The 18,806-nt window shown below is 36.0% G+C and overlaps 2 protein-coding genes across 3 annotated transcripts in view; both read right to left on the bottom strand.

Moving 5' to 3' along the window:
* Positions 1-747: 747 nt before the first annotated feature.
* Positions 748-4,178, bottom strand: ucn3l (urocortin 3, like). Of its 2 annotated transcripts, none has more exons than XM_052118960.1 (2): positions 3,776-4,178; positions 748-1,842 (listed from the first exon to the last, which is right to left on the bottom strand). In XM_052118960.1, the coding sequence occupies exon 2, from the start codon at positions 1,831-1,833 to the stop codon at positions 1,390-1,392; it is 444 nt and encodes a 147-aa protein (XP_051974920.1). In that variant the 5' UTR covers positions 1,834-1,842; positions 3,776-4,178; the 3' UTR covers positions 748-1,389. The 2 variants fall into 2 exon arrangements, with proteins under 2 accessions (XP_051974920.1, XP_051974919.1); XM_052118959.1 differs by lacking the exon at positions 3,776-4,178 and adding an exon at positions 2,914-3,690.
* Positions 4,179-4,420: 242 nt separating this feature from the next.
* col7a1l (collagen type VII alpha 1-like) overlaps positions 4,421-18,806 on the bottom strand; it is a 103,453-nt gene continuing 89,067 nt past the window's right edge. The window contains exons 92-111 of the mRNA XM_052118746.1: positions 18,691-18,735; positions 18,454-18,489; positions 16,174-16,209; positions 16,024-16,080; positions 15,097-15,168; positions 14,911-14,982; positions 14,697-14,732; positions 14,482-14,562; positions 14,188-14,241; positions 14,025-14,078; positions 13,877-13,939; positions 13,723-13,785; positions 13,183-13,299; positions 10,743-10,820; positions 10,596-10,649; positions 10,439-10,487; positions 8,311-8,514; positions 7,417-7,479; positions 6,632-6,817; positions 4,421-4,946 (exon numbers count right to left, since the gene is read on the bottom strand). Coding sequence (XP_051974706.1) covers positions 4,933-4,946; positions 6,632-6,817; positions 7,417-7,479; positions 8,311-8,514; positions 10,439-10,487; positions 10,596-10,649; positions 10,743-10,820; positions 13,183-13,299; positions 13,723-13,785; positions 13,877-13,939; positions 14,025-14,078; positions 14,188-14,241; positions 14,482-14,562; positions 14,697-14,732; positions 14,911-14,982; positions 15,097-15,168; positions 16,024-16,080; positions 16,174-16,209; positions 18,454-18,489; positions 18,691-18,735 — 1,434 coding nt within the window. The 3' untranslated portion in view covers positions 4,421-4,932. The remainder of the gene's footprint in view (positions 4,947-6,631; positions 6,818-7,416; positions 7,480-8,310; positions 8,515-10,438; positions 10,488-10,595; positions 10,650-10,742; positions 10,821-13,182; positions 13,300-13,722; positions 13,786-13,876; positions 13,940-14,024; positions 14,079-14,187; positions 14,242-14,481; positions 14,563-14,696; positions 14,733-14,910; positions 14,983-15,096; positions 15,169-16,023; positions 16,081-16,173; positions 16,210-18,453; positions 18,490-18,690; positions 18,736-18,806) is intronic.

The raw sequence follows: 18,806 nt of genomic DNA on the forward strand, positions 1-18,806 counted from the left end.
TCTGCATCTAGATATGCAAGGGTGTGCCTTATGCAATTTAACATTTTGCATCGGTTCTATTGGACCCCCTCCAGATTGTATAAGCTTGGTCTTAAAGACACACCCACCTGCTGGCGATGCCAGTCAGAAGACGGGGACACAACCCATGTTTTTGGGGGTTGTGCTAAGATTCAGGAATTTTGGTTGAGGGTCCCGAGTTTTGTGTGTGATGTACTGGACAGATCAATATTCAATCCTTTTTTACAATAAATCTCCACTTTTCAAATGATGTGAAAGTAAAAGTGTAGATTTATAGTGAAAAAAGGACTTACATATTGATCTGTTTCTCAACCACACCTATCATATCACTTCAGCAGACATAGATTTCATGTGAATTACTTTTATGCTCATGTAGATTTACGCATGTACTCATTTGGATTACTTTTATGATGCATTTATGTGATTTTTAGAGCTTGAAAGGTCTGGTCACCATTCACTTGCATTGTATTAACCTACAGAGCTGAAATATTCTCCTAAAAATCTTAATTTGTGTTCTGCTGAAGAAAGAAAGTCCTACTCATCTGGGATGACATGAGGATGAGTAAATTATGAGATAATTTTCATTTTTGGTGAACTATCTCTCAAGAACAATACATTTTTTGTTTGTCTGTCTGTAGCTACAGTTTATTTTATTGTTATGTCTAATGAAAAATAAATGATCTGTTACCACAGAAAATAACAATGGACGTTTTGTTTTAATTTGCTTTTATTTATCAAACAAAAAATAATTACTATTATTATTTTCAGTACAAAAATATTCAACCGTCGGTCTAATCAACCCAAAACTTTCAGAACGGTATCGTCCTCAGGTATATGTAACCATTTAGTCATGTATCTTAGTCAATCAATAGCAGTCATGTTCAGTAATAATCAAGTCAACTTTCATCTGACAATTACAGACTCGGTCATAAATGTGTGTGCTAATGAATGTGGGAGAGATGAACGTGTACAGCGGGAAATGTCGCATTTGCCTCTGATCAGCAATTTGATATTCAAATGTTATGTCCATTTGAAGTTTGAGCTTGGAAATTAATTTTACAATTAAAATGTCAAATGAGTCTCACTGCCATAATAAGCCCATTTTTTAATTATTTCCTTCTTAATAGATTAAATTAGTATGTTCATGAAAATATGACCATTTAACCAATAATACATGAAACCCCATTAAAGACACTTCTAATCGGTTCCATTAAATTTCAGGTTTGCTGTTATTACTGAAAATTGTAATTGCAGTATTGTTATGCAACTGAAAAAAACAAACATTTATTACAATATTAAATTAGAGATAACATGCCTTCGTTGGTCACAAAACACATGTGCTAAAGTCAATTTAGTGACATCAATGGCAGTTCATTTTCTCTTTCCAATCTGCGCCAGCAGGCGCGCGTTATCATCCGCCTTCGCGCGCAGGTTCTTGGCTTTGGCAATGTTGAAGAGGATGTTCATTATGTTGGTAGGGACATCGAGAGAAAGAGTGACCTGACTACGTCGGTCGCTCTTCGCACTGTTGCGGTACAGTTTACTCCTGAGCTGCGTCTGGCTCAAGAATCTGTATTTGGACGCGGGTACCGTCCTCCTCTCGCGCGACTCCTCAGAGGAAAGCGCGTGCGCTGACTTATACAGCAGGTTTACACTGTCCAGCCAGGAGTTTTTCGGTTGTCCGTTTTCATTCGTCTCGGAGAACAACTGATTGTTACAGAGAAAGTTGGGTTCGGGGTCGTACGTTGGAATGCAGAGGTTAGAAACCGGTGCGCAAAGAAGAGCCAGAGCGAGGAGAGTTCGCGCGAGCCACATTGTTTAGTCCTGTTGAATGGAGACACATGAGAAGATAAAAGGATTCATTTAATACAATACAGCGTTATACAGGCAAGCATTCCTTTCAAATGTGTCAATATACCCTAGATTTGGCGTTTGGAAAACATTTTCTTGCGTAAAAAAGATTTTATACTAAAAATGTTAGCCTACAGTTAAATGTGTCAGTGCATATTATATTTGGCGTTTGGAGAAACATTTCATGGGTGAAAAAAACGGCTTTATACTACTACTACTACTACTAATAAAAAACAAAAAACATTGCATTTAAATCTGTCAATGCATCCTGAAGTTGGAATTTGGAGAAACATTTTGTGCATAAAAATGACTTCATACTAGAAAGCATTACATTGAAATGTGTCAATGCATCCAAAAGTTGGTGTCTGGAGAATAATTTCGTGCGTAAAAAGACGTTATACAATGAAAAAACATTTAATTTCAACGTGTCAATGCATTGTAAAGTTTTCGTCTGGAAAATATTTTCGTACTTAAAAAGATTTTATACTAAAAACATTACATTTAAACGTGTCAGTGCATTCTATAATTGGCGTTTGGAGAAACATTTCATGGGTAAAAAAAATGGCTTTATAATAATAATAAAAAAAAAATTGCATTCAAATGTGTCAATGCATCCAAATGTTGGCGTCTGGAGAAACATTTCGTGCGTAAAAAGACGTTATACTATGAAAAACATGTAATTTAATTTAAACATGTCAATGCATTCTAAAGTTGGCGTTTGGAGAAACGTTTCGTGCGTAAAAATGACTTTAAACTAGAAAACATTGCATTCAAATGTGTCAGTGCATCCTATAGTTGGTGTCTGGATAAACATTTCGTGCGTTATGATTGCTCGATGCTAAAAACATTACACTCAAATGTGTCAATGTATCCTAAACTTGGCATTTGGAGAAACATTTTGCGCGTAAAAATGATTAAAACTTTTACTAAATAATCATTATAACATGACATTTTGCTAACACATGCGCCCATTTGTCACTACACGGAGGAAAAACTGAATTCTCAGAAGCATGTGCAGGGTTGCAAAAGTACACAAAAACTTACCTGCACCGTTTGGATGAGGAGAGTTTTCCGAAGAGATGCGCTGTTAGGACGACCAGAACTTTTTGAATCTTAGTTTTATAATGTTATTTAAAAAAAAAAAAAAGGCAAGCCAGTCAACAATTTAATAGCGTCAACTTAATGTCGCATTGAATCATAAGACTGAATTAGTGAGTTTGATATCTCCCTGGCTGCTCATGGAGAGCGCGTTAATATCCGCCTGGACTGTGGATTCATTTAGTATAGGCTCAATTACGCAGCAGTCGTACGCCAGCAATAACGTCATATGTCTGTCATCTATACTGGGATCCTCCCAATGAAATGAGGCGGCGATAAATGCGCTCGTGCACCCAAAGCGAGTATATACCGTCACCATATTAAAATACATTGTGTTTAATGTTTGATGGACGTGACTAATGAGTTACAATGGTAATAAGGATTCTGAATTAGCAGGCATACTGCGACGGAGAATGATCACAGATCTTCATCTAAGACATTCAGCACCATGGATAGCTCAGCGACGAATAATTACTTACTCTGCATGTGCATTAAGCCGTTTATAAGACAAGACTTTTTGGGTCTATTATGTCGTTTCCTTAGTTTTCAGGGTCAATGACCATTTCAAATCTTGTGTCTCTTTTTAGTCATTGCCATGAGTTAATTGCTCCGCTCATAAGTTTGGCTTTTAATGAGTTTTCTTCCCACATCCCTCCCTTTAATGATTGATTACTTTGCTATCAAGAGCTCTGCCTCAATAATGATCACCTTTAAACATTGTTAACATTGTGCGCTGGACTGGATGATAATGCATTCATTCCACATGACATTAAAGGAAACTCATTAAACCTTAACAACAACAACCTACATTTTAAAGCAGGTGTAGATGACATCTGTGCTCTATAGTGTACAGTGTGAAGTACACTCAGGGATCCCCTAAGACACAGTGTAAAGGGCATCCTGTCCAATGACTGGTGCATTAGCCTTCTCAATGTGCTCTAAATTGGACCACGGCCTGATACACGGCCCCCTACAGCTGGGACATATGTAAAGACTGAGAAACATTGAGATGCATACAGGGAGCAGCTTGATTCAGGATTATATAAGACATAACAGAGTGAATGTCAAAGGAGGGTAAAGCCGTTAAGAGTGGAGAAAGAGATGAAAAGAAGTATAGAGGAAAATCATGAGGGGTAAAAACATAAATAAAAACACACATGTACACTTACAAGACACCCACAAATGCAGCTAGTCAGTCCCACTGATCTAAACACACACTCTCTCTCTCTCTCTCTCTACACACACACACACACACACACACACACACACACACACACACACACACACACACACACACACACACACACACACACACACACACTTTGCCTGCCCCCAGGAGACATTGTCCAGACACGACTCGACAAACATGGCTGAAGAAAAGGCAATATGGCAGCATTTAGACAAACCACAGAGCAAAGCTCAGAGAGCACAGTCCAAAATCTAAGGTCACGATGTGAAAATGCTCTCACGCACACACATGTATAACACACATCAACCCACCCATTGGGAACCCATTCACTTTGTAGCCCATTCAAAAATATATATTTGGTTCGTTGTTTTATTGTCTAAAATATTATTAAAAAACAGTCAGATTAAACTGAACCATTAGTGCAAAATGGTGAACCATATGGTAAGCAGTATTTCCAATTTAGACCAGGTCATAAACACATCTAGTTGATGATCTTTATAGTGCATTTTCTTTTGAAGGCATCTAACAATTATTTAAATAAGAACTAATGCCCTATCTGTAAGAAATATGTGGGTAAGCATGTATCTCTACAACAGTGCAACAATGTGTGGTGCTATAGAAGTGAAACGAAAACATGATGTAGATGTAACATTTTGTGAACAATTGATTTGGCCAAATATAATTTCAATTAAAACTAATATACATATGGTATGACAAGACAAATGTACAAAAATAGTATTTTTAGTCGGATGACTAAAAAGTCGGATGCTTCCTTCTCAGGACCCAGAATCTGTAAAAAAGAAGGAATATTCAACTGCAAAATCAACAATAATATCAATTATTTTTGCATTAATTAGCAACTTTTTAAGCATAAAGCGCAACAGTGCCCGCCCACTTTTACAGCCTTATTGGTTCCGGAAGTATTTTCCCCATTCATTTTTTCCATAGGGATCTCATAGAATCCTTCATAAAGAGTTCTAGCCATGAACTAATCCACCAAGCTCCGAGGTGAATCACAACATTACAAACTTTGATTCGAAGTACAAAAGTATTTGAAAATCAGACAAAAAGACAAGACTGTGTACTTAACATCTTTCATGAGGGAATGAACTACAATCCTTTAAAGCATTGTAAATATATATATATATAGTGATTTTAAGTTGCTGATAACAAGTATAGAAACAATATATTTACATTTTATTGCAAAATATTCAGCTCTTTGCAAATGTCAGTGGTTTGAGAGTGTAGGGAAACCAACAGGATTGCATCATTCTTGTTGGCCGTGATTCTCTGATTGGAGGATCTATCTCAGCAGGATAATGGGTAGTGCAGTTCTTCACAGGAATTCTTCTTTTAAACATGATTTTGAAACAATGAAGTTGAAAACACCTGGACTAATGGCTTCAACTGCAAAAATTTTGTTTCACCTTTTAACCCCTTAAGCTCTGGTGCATTTTTGGTTAGCCTCCTGAAAATTTTCACACTCAAACTTAAAAGCTCACAAGTACTGTGGAATAATTGGAAAAAATTGGGCTCATTATTTCAGAACCCAAATAAATAAAAAAAGACTCTTTTTTTAATCAAAAAATTGTGTGATCTTTGTAACATGTTTACAATATTACGATGAACAGAAAAAAAATAATACTTCTGTAATTCTGGTTCTGTTCACTCTATTTCCCTTTAAAAAGTCTTAATTTTTCTACAATAAAAATATTTTTTCCTCTATCACCTTCCATCACAAAATGCCAGTCTGAAATGTAGGTGCCATTCTAATGCATTTTAGCCCTCACAGATGTGCTTGTCCATAGACATTCAGTCTAATTTTCAGTTCATGCACCACCCCTATTGTTTCATCGAATATCTCTGAGTGGACTAGAAGCTCAATCTAGGTGATGATTTGTTAAGCATGGTTTTACTGCTGGACCACATATTTTTTCTGGAAACCTTAGATATAACATTGGATTATTCACCCAAGCGAGCTCACAGACAAGTAAAAAATAGCTCATTTTGTAGAAAACTGCCTAAGGTAAAATCATTTGTAAAGTTTTTAGCTACTTGGGAGTTACAGCTGCAGTGATCGGTGCATAAAAGAGATGTTTGTATTTAATGTGTTACGGAAGTCATAATTCACTTTGTGATTCCTTTGAAAATGTTTTGAACTGTGGTGTTAGGGCAAAAAAATAAACATTCCTGAGAATGAGAGCTTTCATTTGATATATGATATGTGCTACGTGAACTATAATGTTTTAAGTGGAAACTTATTTCACTATATAGCGCCCCCCCATGGACCCTTCCAGCGGGTCCATAGAGTTTAATTAAGGTAAATACTTAATAGTTAAAAATCTATTTGCCTATGGAGAAAATTAATGGGATATTTACTTCTGGATCCCGACTGTTGCAGTCTATTGCCTCTGACTATTTATATTGGACCCTTTTTTTTTTTTACTGAAATATAGATTTTGATTGGCTTGTTACCTCTCCTGCCCAGAATACATAGACTCTGACAGTCCTGTTTGGACCTAAAGCGGTTCTTGTTTCCTCCACAGCCACCATATAAAAAGGGACGGCATTCTCCCGAGCTTGCGTAGTAGTACCAGAGCAAGACATATTCAGTGCAGTGGCCCTCAGACATGGGTTCAAGGCACAGATCAGCTGCGGGGTCTGCAAACAGTCAGTATGAGCAGTGTTACATAATCAGTCTCAAGTTGCTTTGTCATAATTTAACTAATTGACTAATCAGTGATTGAGCAGCTTTAAATATAGCTCTGAGCTACTGGTGTGCATACACCACTTCAAAGATGCACAAGTCACATAGAATTACTCTAACAATAGTTCCACTTTTGAATCAGTCAATTTTTAATCATGCAAGCATACAAAAACATTTGCAGATTGAGGATCTGAATTTCTCTTTAATCAGTGGATTAATTCTGATCTTATCCGTCGGTTCTGTTCCCTCACTGTCTTGTATTAAACTGATGATGTGACAAAGAGACAGAATAATCTTTGTCATGTCTAATATTTAATGCTTTGGTGCCAGGACCATTACTGTGCACTTTTTGGGCTACATTCTTGGACATGGGCCCTCAGTTTCTACTGAAAATACTTTTCTTTTAAGGACCAGGCATCAGTTTTGTTCTGGAAATCAGACTATATTGCATACATGAGCAGTTTTTGAAGCTATATTAACTCATTAAAAGCACTTGGAGCTGTAGTCAGCAGAGGACGATGTTGTTCTTCTCTTTTATTGCGCACACACACACCTGAGTGGAGTTTAAGTGCTTGTCTCTTCTGTTTAGGGTCTCCGTCTCTCTCTGTGCTGTCCACTGAGTGAAACAAGATAACATCCACATTTTTACAGTTAACATCAAATAGAGTTAATGGCAGACTCGTATAATCAAGCTGTTATAATCACATGCATTTGTTATTATAAGAAGCTTTTTCTACTTAAAAATGACTTTTTTGTTAGTCATATTATAAAATATTTTGGGAGGGTAAGCAGTTCATTTGAATCATACTCCATGAAGCATACTTTTTACATTGCCTTTCAAACATTATAAAAGGTATCAGTGGTTTTGAACATTGATATTAATCTCTGTGATGTCCATATTTAATGTAGGTAAAACTAGATCTTCTGAAAAATGCAATATTATTAATATTACACCTAAAGTGTTTTTGATAATCAAGTTTGCATATGGCTGTCATAAGTAACTAGCGTGTGATCGTAATGGTGAAAAACAATGCTGATTTTCCTGAGAGATATCTACCCTGTATGACGCAGTGGCTTAAAATAACACAAAGAAGTGTAAGTTGGTCCACTAGAGCATGCAGAACCTTTGTGTATGACTCTGTATCTATTTCCTGTAACCATGTCCTGCATTCCAGCATGTAGAGAAGAACTGAATAGTGTTTATGGATGAATGAACTCATCTACCAAGATGCCAGATCTCAACAATGGGATTAGCTTCCAGGATTTACGTTCATAGAATGCTGCAACATTCCATTATTTACAGTTAATCAGTGTTCATTTGAATATGAAATTGATTATGCACAATAAGAACCTCCCTTTCAAAAACCTTCCAAAGGTCAACATTTATAAGGCTCACATAAGAGAGAAACTGTTTTAGCATACTGGTTCAAAGCAGGAATATGCCTACTTGTAACGTTGCCATATGCTAATGTTGGCTCAGACTTTGAAACAGCAGGATGAACTGTTATGGTTTCATCCTCCTTCTCTTCAGCCCACACTTTTGGGAGGGTGAACATTAAAGGAGAGACAGATTCTTCCATTTCTCTCTCTTCTCTCAGGATGCTCCCATCGTCTGGATTATTGGTGTTCACCATTAGGAGGTAATCCTTTCCTGTGGTTAAGAACATGACATGTCCATGCTTTCTGCATATTTTCATTAGGTTAACATCCTTAATTCATTAATTAATTTATTTATTTTAACCCTCAAGTTTTTGAGGTTGAATAAACATTCTTTATGTTTGAGGTCCCATCGACCCCAGTGCTGTATGTGCAAAATAAAAATAGTAATATTGAAGTATAATTGAAGCTTTAACCTACTTTTACACTTATTATTATCTTAAAGTTATTAAGCAAATTAAAGTTGTTTCTGTTTGGGGTCAGTTTGATCATGGTAAAAATACATTGTAGGATAATACTGTACACTGCTATACTGTGTACACCAATAACAGAATATTATTATGTGAAAAATAATAGCATTTAATTATGTTTTATACTTTTATATGAACAATAGTGCATTGAAAAAAATATATTTTGTGGTGAAATAAATATAGCAGAAAAGATTAAGTACTTTCTACACTGAATAAATTAGTTTAAGCGTGAACTTGAAAATATTAAGTAAATTCCACATTTGTACTCAACTTAAACGTAAATATTAATGATCTAGCTTATAAGTAAATATTATTTAGGATTGTTTGTTATCTTTACATTGCGTCATCGTGTATCAGTCCTAAAGTAGAAAAACTTGTCATATTTACTTGCTAATTTGAGTAACTTTCACTGGTGAATGAAATAAGTACATTTTACTTAACTTTTCAAAGCTTTATGAATAATTAACCAGCTTGAATGGTTTGTTTACACTGTTTATATTGCTGATTTTGTTGTTACATTAATATTTATTGTTTGTGAAGTCTGAAGTTCATTTTCTACTCAAAATGACCCATTCATGATAAAAATGATCTGTTGATTTGTTGATTGTTTCTGTCATTGTTTTTTGCGCACAAGTGTTGAGGTCTGCGTACACAGATTTGTATATTGTTTCTATTGACAATAATGCAAGGTGGTGTTGTCTAATAGACTACATAAATGCATAAAGCTTCCCTGTGAAAGACTGTGTCATGTGATTCATGATTAGACACATGTTTATATGGAAAGTTCAAAATAGAAATAGGCTAATAAAGTGTTTAAATAAAATGTTTTACTAAGTTTGTTTAAGTAACATGTACATCAGATTTGTAAGTAGAAGTTACTGTGTTAACTGAAATGTTGGTTAAATTTACTCCCTTTAATCTATATGTAGATTTGACTTAATACGATTAAAAGTTACTTAGAAAACTGCAAAAACGTGAAGTAAATGTTACTAGCAATTTGTTTCAGTGTAGTGTAAAATTTGTCATTGAAGGTGTTGATAAATGTTGTCAAGTTGAAATATTGTTCATAATCTGTTCTCATAAAATTTGGAAAAGTTATGAAGCATCATACTGATACTTCAATGCTAAGTATGTTTCTTGAGCAGCCTCTCACTACCCAAAACAGAACAACAAAACATGAGGGTTAGGAGGAATAATACAATCTTTTAAATATTTTTGAACTGGCCGAACGTCTTTAATAAACTCAGAAAATACAGACCCCATTGCTTGTTTTTGTGGATTCTGATTTGGTTTTCTGTAGTATGATTGAGAATGAGGTCTGAACATTGAGTTCTACACAGGGTTATTATTATTATTATTATTTTGGTCAGTTGGAGAGTCCACAAGAACACGACAGATGGTGGAACCCATAGGGTCTTGAGGCCACACCAACAAGGGCTTTCAAATACATTTAAGAAGAGACATGAGCTCACACAAACACACACAACCACCCACACACAAACATGTTAATGAAGCTCTGTTATTCTGTCAATTTAAATATATTTTTACAATTTCACTTCAATGGGCAGCAGTAAAGCGCATGTCTAATATGACAGAATTGGAAGTTCTATATTTGCTCTTTGCGAGACCTATTAGACAATATTCTACCAAACACAAACACAAACTTACCACACTTCTCAACCACCTCCTTTGTCACCAGATCCTTCACTGCCTCCACCTGAAAAAAAAAGAGAAAATATGAGGAACAAAATCTCACCATCTAGAAATGAGTATCTGTAATCCAGAATGATACTTATATCAAAGACTTAAGGAACTGTTCACGTACGCTGAGTCCTGGCTCTCCTTTTTCTCCTTTCATACCCAATGTTCCCATGTCCCCCTACATAGAGCACACCAGATATTTATAACTTTAGACTGAACGTGCATGTGAATGGATACAATTGTCCTAATAGAGTGGAAGATGCCTTATTACATCCAAGCCTCTGAGGCCAGGAATTCCAGGGTGTCCCCGCTGACAGGCCTTTCCTCTGCCTCTCCTCCCCTTCTCTCCCTGGAAAGTGATAAAACAAACATTTATGTTTATATGATATGATATGATTAGATCGATATAAACACTTTGGACACACTAAGCAGAATTTATCAGCTTTATTGCCAAGTATGCTTACACATACAAGGAATTTGTCTTGGTGACCGGAGCTTCCAGTGTACAACAATACAAAACAACAAGACAGAGATAAAAATAACAAATAATTAAAGATGGAATAAAAATAAATAAATACAAATTGAATAGAAAATAAAGTATTTAAAGAATACACAATAAGATAGTATATATAAATATACATATATACACATACAGACACAGACACAAACATACCTACATTCACACACACACACACACACACACACACACACACACACACACACACACACACACACACACACACACACATGTTGTGTTTCCATGTTTTATGGGGACTTTCCATAGACATAATGGTTTTTATACTGTACAAACTTTATATTCTATCCCCTAAACCTAACCCTACCCCTAAACCTAACCCTCACAGAAAACTTTCTGCATTTTTACATTTTCAAAAAACATAATTTAGTATGATTTATAAGCTGTTTTCCTCATGGGGACCGACAAAATGTCCCCACAAGGTCAAAAATTTCGGGTTTTACTATCCTTATGGGGACATTTGGTCCCCACAAAGTGATAAATACACGCTCACACATACACACACACACACACACACACACACACAAACAGTGCAGAAATATATACAATCTGTTCTATATAGTGCAAGGGAATGTAATGGCAGAAGAAGTTATCTTTGTTTTTATGTTTCTCATTATCTTAAAAACATTTGGTAACACTTTACAATAAGGTTCCATTTTATAACATTAGTTAACAACATTAGTAAAAATTAACTAACAATGAACAATACTTTAACAGCATTTAATAATCTCAGTTAATGTTAATTTCAACATATAGAGATACATTTTTACAATCAAAAGTTGTTTGTTAACATTAGTTAATGCACAATGAACTAACAATTAATAACTGTATTTTTATTAACTAACATTAACAAAAATGTTTAAATGCTGTAAACAATATACTGTTAATTGTTTGTTCATGATACCTAATGCATTAACTAATGATATGAATGGAACTTATTGTAAAGTGTTACTAAACCTTTTGATCTTAAGGCATTTGATTAAATGCTTGAAAACAGTTTCATAGACAAGCATAAATTGTGCCTACATATGAATTTCTTTACAAAATAAAAATTTAATTAAACATCTTAATGAGGGTGGCTGCTTTGAAGAAGATTTTTAGATGAATATTTCAGCTCTGTAGGTCCTTACAATGCAAGTGAATGTTGAACAGACCTTTGCAACTCCAAAAAGCACATAAAGGTAATCCATAAGACTCCAGTGGTTAAATCCATGTCTTCAGAAGTGATATAAATTCTCCTCCCTGCCCAGTAGGAGGTGATATGCAAGAAGAATGTGAATCACCAAAAACAAAAGAAGAAGAATGTGGAAGTGAAAGTGGAGATTTATGGCAAAAAAAGGACTTAAATATTGATCTGTTTGTCACCCACACATCATATCACTTCTGAAGACATGGATTTAACCACTGGAGTCTTATGGATTACTTTTATGTGGCCTTTATGTGCTTTTTGGAGCGTCAAAGGTCTGGTCAACATTCACTTGCATTGTAAGGACCTACAGAGCTGAAATATTCTTCTAAAAATCTTTGTTTGAGTTCAACAGAAGAAGAAAGTCATACACATCTGGGAAGGCAGGAGGGTGAGTAAATGATGAGAGTAAATGATTTTTGGGTGAGCTATCCCTTTAACACCGGTCAAAATTGCTAATGCACTAAAAATGTAAAACTAGAAAGAGAATATTGATGATTTCAACAACCTCTTTTCATCTAACTAAAACTCCATCTGTTAAGATGTGGTCCACTGCAGATTCGCAGCATTGTTTTTTGCCCAGTACAGCTCACCTTTCTTAAAGAGAGTTGGTCCAAGAGTGCACATCGCAAAACCCTCTCCATTCCAATCAACATCAAGAGATGCATAATTGTGGCTAAAGGCAGCTTTAGTGTTTGAGTTGAAAGCTCAAATCTTCATCCCTGCAGAAATAGCTCATACCCCCCTTCTCCCCATCTCTCCCTCATCCTTTTCCCTTCTCTTGGTTAATTAGGGCCCTGTCCTCCTCCACGGTTCCTCCACATGAGATTGAGTGAGATATAAAGATGGCCATAATTACGCTGGCTTGACTATTTATCCATCTATCTCTCTGTAAGGTCTGATGAATCACATACAGTACACATACAAAATTTTATTCAGCTATATTAAACTTTATTCTTCTTTGATGTGGACACTTAATGTGTGTTGTACCTTCGGTCCTACTTCTCCTTTGGGTCCAACAGGACCAGACCGACCCACAGCCCCATTAGATCCTGGTGTACCAGAAGATCCCTTAAAACCAGAGAAACCAGGGAACCCAGTCACCCCCTACAGAAGAATAGGGTCAAATTATACAAAATGAACATGAATAAATTAGAATTCAGAAGGAAATATGTAATTGTACATCTGCAGATTACTTTTATTATACTTTCATGGTGCCTTTTTTGTACTTTTTGGAGCTTGACGGCACCTATGTCACAATATGTTATATATGTCATATAACATATATAACATATTATGTCATAATATGAATGGAAAAGAGAGAATCTGCTAAATATTTCCTTTTGTGTTTTACACAAAAAATAAAGTAATATTGGTTTGGAATGACATCAGGGTGAATAAATGATGACAGATGTTTAGATTTTGAGTGAACTTAAATGAGCTCCTTTAATGAAAAGATAAATGTGGTGTTCTTTTACAATGTCATTATAGTGCTGCTGTAATTTTGAAATGACCAGTTACAGCACAAACCTTCTCTCCTTTCTGCCCTGGATGTCCATCAAGACCATTCAGTCCACTATCACCTTTTTCTCCCTAATTATGAAACACAACAAAACATCTAATCTCTCACCATAATATCACAGAATGACAATGTCAATAGCTGTCAATTTCTGTAATGCCTCACCTTTCGTCCCGGGATACCATTCAGTCCCGGGATGCCAGGTGTGCCAGGGTTCCCAGGGTCACCCTGTATTTTACAGGCAAAACAAATGTTCTTAGTGGTTTCTTTAATCCATTTCCTCATCTACGATGAAAATTACATACAAAAATACCTGTTCTCCATCCAGTCCTGGGCTCCCAATACGACCAGGGAAACCTCTGAAGCCCTGCAGGAGAACAAGATGTCAGAGGTTTCCTGTTTGCACACTTATAATGATTAAAGACAATTTAAAAGAAAAACTATAAATAGAACACAAGGTCAAGAGGTCTTCTTACCTTTTCTCCTCTAATTCCCGTATCTCCAGGTACACCAGGCTCACCTGTCTCACCCTGAGAATGGAGAGATTGAGATTGAGATCCCCACAGTCTATGTCTATGAATAAAGTGTACAATCCTGCGACAAAACTAAAATAAACCTGACAGGAAAGCCTACTTTAATTATTAACCAATCAACTAAATAATATATTAGTAAGAAAGGTTAAGAGACAGTGTTCTCCTTCCCAGCTGCTCCTTTTGCTCAAAGGATTATGTTCTTAATTAATATTTCATTCAGATGATTCAAATTCTTACCTGATCCCCCTTTCGACCCTGCAGGCCCATGTCTCCCTTATCACCTTTCTCACCATCCAATCCATTCTCTCCATTCCGACCCTGTGACAGACAAATGCAGCCAGTCAGATGAAAAATCCATAAATTATAAAAGAATTATAATTCCTCAAACACAAGCACCTCAAGCATGGAGTATACAACAGCAATTCAGTAGTGAACCTTAGAAAATAGGCTACCTTTTCTCCATTGGCACCTGGCTCGCCTGGATCTCCCTGTGGACAGAATCATACCTTCATTCCCAAGATGCACTTGGCACAACATAACATGCCAGAGAGTTACAAGTTGCAAAACAATACAACCTACCTCTAATAGTACACTTCATACTAATAATCCAATTTATTTTTATCTGCAATTTAGCTGGAAAAATATCAAATCAGTCATAACTGTGACCTTTTGTCCCACAGGACCACGTGCACCAAAATGCCCCATGCCTCCTTTGGTACCAGCTTCACCCTTCAGCCCCTGTACATGAAACAAACCAATCATAGAAAGTGTTGGAAAAAAATCTTTATTTTGTTCATGGTGGATCTGTACAGATACACATCATATTTTTACTCAGGACGGTGCATAAAATACCTTTGCACCAGGTGGACCATCTTCCCCCTTCTCTCCTTTATCTCCATCGAATCCTGGAAACCCACGCTCACCCTAACATATCATCAAATATATACTGTGTTCATACTGTGCATCAACATAAATTTAAATATATGTGTCATTTATAATTACATTAAACATTAAAGATGACGTGTTTTTTCTGACATTTAAAACTTTTTTTCCAGCTTACTATGCAGCGATAATTAGGGCCCTATTAAATTAGTTTAATTTTTTCACCAAATTCCTTGTTCTCCATTTTATTTTCACTGAATTCCATGTTTAAAAGTTTAATTATATTTTTTCATAAAAAACTCTAATCAAACTAATTCATATAATTGTATTCAAATGGAAACAGAACATTTACTTTCAACATACCATTGCATTGTTTTATTTTTATTAAATGAAGTGTATCTATACTGATCATCACACAATCCAAAATGCAAAATCTGAGTTTTCATTATTTTTATCATTATTATTATCATTTCATTTAATTGATTATTTTTGGTTAAATAGAGTGCTGCACAGTAGAGCATCACAGTATTTAATTTGATTAATTGTGCATTTATACATTTCAGATATGTCAAATTCAATGACATTCCACGTTGTATAGTTCATTTCTGTATTTACGACTGGATTCCGTGATACCATCTGTGATTTCCAGAATGCAGAAACTATAGGGCCCTACTATAAGCCATTAGTAGGTTGATTTTCCAGAAAAGTGTGAAAACTGTCTCTGTGGGACTATCAAATATGCTCTGTTAGTTTGAGTGTCCAGACCAGACTGACACAGCAAAATTGACACAACCAATGGCTTGAGTTTGGGGAGGAATTTTCTTTTTTCAAACTGGGGTTATAGTGAAACAGAAACTTTATAATGAAATGAGAAATGAAAACACAGAATTATCTCACTGGTTCTCCTTTTAGCCCCTTGTATCCCCGAGGACCTGGCATGGACAGAGGGCTGCCCTTTAAAAAAAATAAAGAAAGTATATAGTGTATATTAATTGGTGTCAGAATCTATATAACCACCATCCAGTTCTATACATATGTGGTCCGTACCTTTTCTCCTCTGTTACCAGGGACACCTCTATCACCCTGTCAGTAAAAAGTTTTGCTTTTATTAATTATATTATTAAGTATAAATATCTGGATGTGTCTGTTGGGTTGTTATAATAGTTATTACAACACCTTTAAATAGGAACAATACGGTTATATATTCCCATGTTAATTCCACCCACACATTCATAAATAAATAATTCCTGGGTTGTAAGTGACCTTGCTTAGTCAGAACCATGGCACAGTGGGTAATGCATGTGCTTATGACATATAGAAGAGCTTCTGAGCTTTTGGCTCATGGATACCCAGGTTTAAATCTGGCCATTGACTTCAGTGTCATATCCCAACCCTGTTTCAACAGTTCTTCAACTCTCCAGTCATTCGATACTGCCTTAAAGAAATTAAAAGACTGCAAAGCCCATAAATACACTGACTAGTACACAACACACACTGTTGCAATTTTAAAATTAAGGAGCTATACTATACTATTCTACTTGATACTTTAACCCTTGAAATTAGATTTGTTTGTTAAATCTATCAAGTCAGAATCAACCTGACTAAAATTATTTAGTCAGGTTGATTCTGTGATGTTAAGTAATAATTTTAGCCTGAATCAAACAATTTATTTCAAATGTTACCACATAAAGCATGTCTTTTAGGCATACCTGTCAACACTCCCGGGAGTCTCCCGTATTTCACACCCATCTCCTGCCCCCCCTCCCGTTTTGTTATTTCTCCCGGGAAACTCCCGTCATTTGTATGGGCCTAACATCGTTATATATGAATTATCACATCAATATATTATTCCAAGGTTGTCTAGTTGCCAGATCCTGTACGAAACGCATCCTACTCACACAATCGACACATCATACAAATTTCAACCCATTTGTGACCTCAACCTGGCAACCTACAATGCAGTTGCGCTGTTGATATCCGCGGGAAGTTGAATCAAGCATCACTGGTAGAAGGGAGAAGACTTGAAAAAACTAAATATGCATGTAAATTTAACAACAGCTCGACGGAAGAATTTAATTTAATTTCTCGAAGCCATATCGACAATGGCTATGCCTTTTGCAAAGTGTGTCGCACTAAAAATGTGTTTTTAATCCCACCAACACACACACACACACACGCACACACGCACACACGCACACACGCACACACACACACACACACATGTAGTGTTTCCATGTTTTATGGGGACTTTCCATAGACATAATGGTTTTTATACTGTACAAACTTTATATTCTATCCCCTAAACCTAACCCTACCCCTAAACCTAACCCTCACAGAAAACTTTCTGCATTTTTACATTTTCAAAAAACATAATTTAGTATGATTTATAAGCTGTTTTCCTCATGGGGACCGACAAAATGTCCCCACAAGGTCAAACATTTCGGGTTTTACTATCCTTATGGGGACATTTGGTCCCCACAAAGTGATAAATACATGCTCACTCACACACACACACACACACACACACACACACACACACACACACACACACACACACACACACACACACACACACACACACACACACACACACACACACACACACACACACACTCTCTGAGGTCTCCAGGACATTGGTACCCAAATGTTTACAGGTGTGCTTTTAGCTTACTTTTTTTTCCAGTGAAAAACAAGTGCTTCATGTGGTAACATCTAAATTAGCTGGTTTTAATCAAGTCAAAAATATGATTTACCATGACCGATTCAACCTGAATACATACGATTACACGAACAAAACAAATGTTTTAGGATTCGCTCAGGTAAATAGCTGATTAAGGTAGCAATGTCAGGTGGCCACTTTATACAGTGTAAATGCAATTATTTCAGCAATTATGGACTGTACCTTTGCACACAAAAAACAGATGTTTTCTGTACAGTATATATTAGCTGAACCTGTCATGTGTTGCAAAACATACAGTTAAGCCAAATGAAACTGATATAAATCATAAATGACGCAGATTGTGACGTCTGTGTCATTTCTGTATTTCTATAAGAAGAAAGTGCTGTTTGCAGCAGAATTAATCATACAAAGACTGTCTTGAGCAGAGAAAGGCTTCAAGAGGCAGTCGACTGAAGGCACTAACATGTCAATACACACAGAGGAGAGAGGCTCTTTGAGAATAGTAGCCCTGTCAAAGCTGTCTATAAGTCTGTGAGCCACAGGAAATGACACTGGAAAAGCTGGCTTGGCTATTAAAATTTAAAGGCACTCAATATTGTGAACTTGTTCTGAATTTAAAACAAGATGAGTTACAAATGGATTCTCACCTTTTCTCCTTTCAGACCAGCCAGACCTTTGGTACCCTTAATTAATCAGAAAGATCACTAGAACACTGCACAGAATCAATTATTTGTACTTTGTATCTTTATTGAAGCAGAGTTTACAGTTTGTGAGACATTACTTAATACTGTCCATTGTTGAGAAGTCTGCATTTAATCTGTCTGGGATTAAATGCACATTCATGCTATTTTAATTTAGAGTTTACAGAATCACACATCACTTACCATGAGACCTGGAGGCCCTCTTCCACCAACAGTGCCTTTGGCTCCCTTGTTGTGATCAAAAGCACATGGGTAAAAAAGCATTTCAAACCTGCTCTTATTTCACCAAAGAATTTTAG

Source organism: Xyrauchen texanus, chromosome 45 (assembly GCF_025860055.1).
Source record: "Xyrauchen texanus isolate HMW12.3.18 chromosome 45, RBS_HiC_50CHRs, whole genome shotgun sequence".
NCBI classification, from domain to species: domain Eukaryota; kingdom Metazoa; phylum Chordata; class Actinopteri; order Cypriniformes; family Catostomidae; genus Xyrauchen; species Xyrauchen texanus.

Bases quoted from the DNA above. Each gene is read 5' to 3' on its own strand.
- ucn3l (XM_052118960.1), bottom strand. From the start codon at position 1,833: ATGTGGCTCGCGCGAACTCTCCTCGCTCTGGCTCTTCTTTGCGCACCG.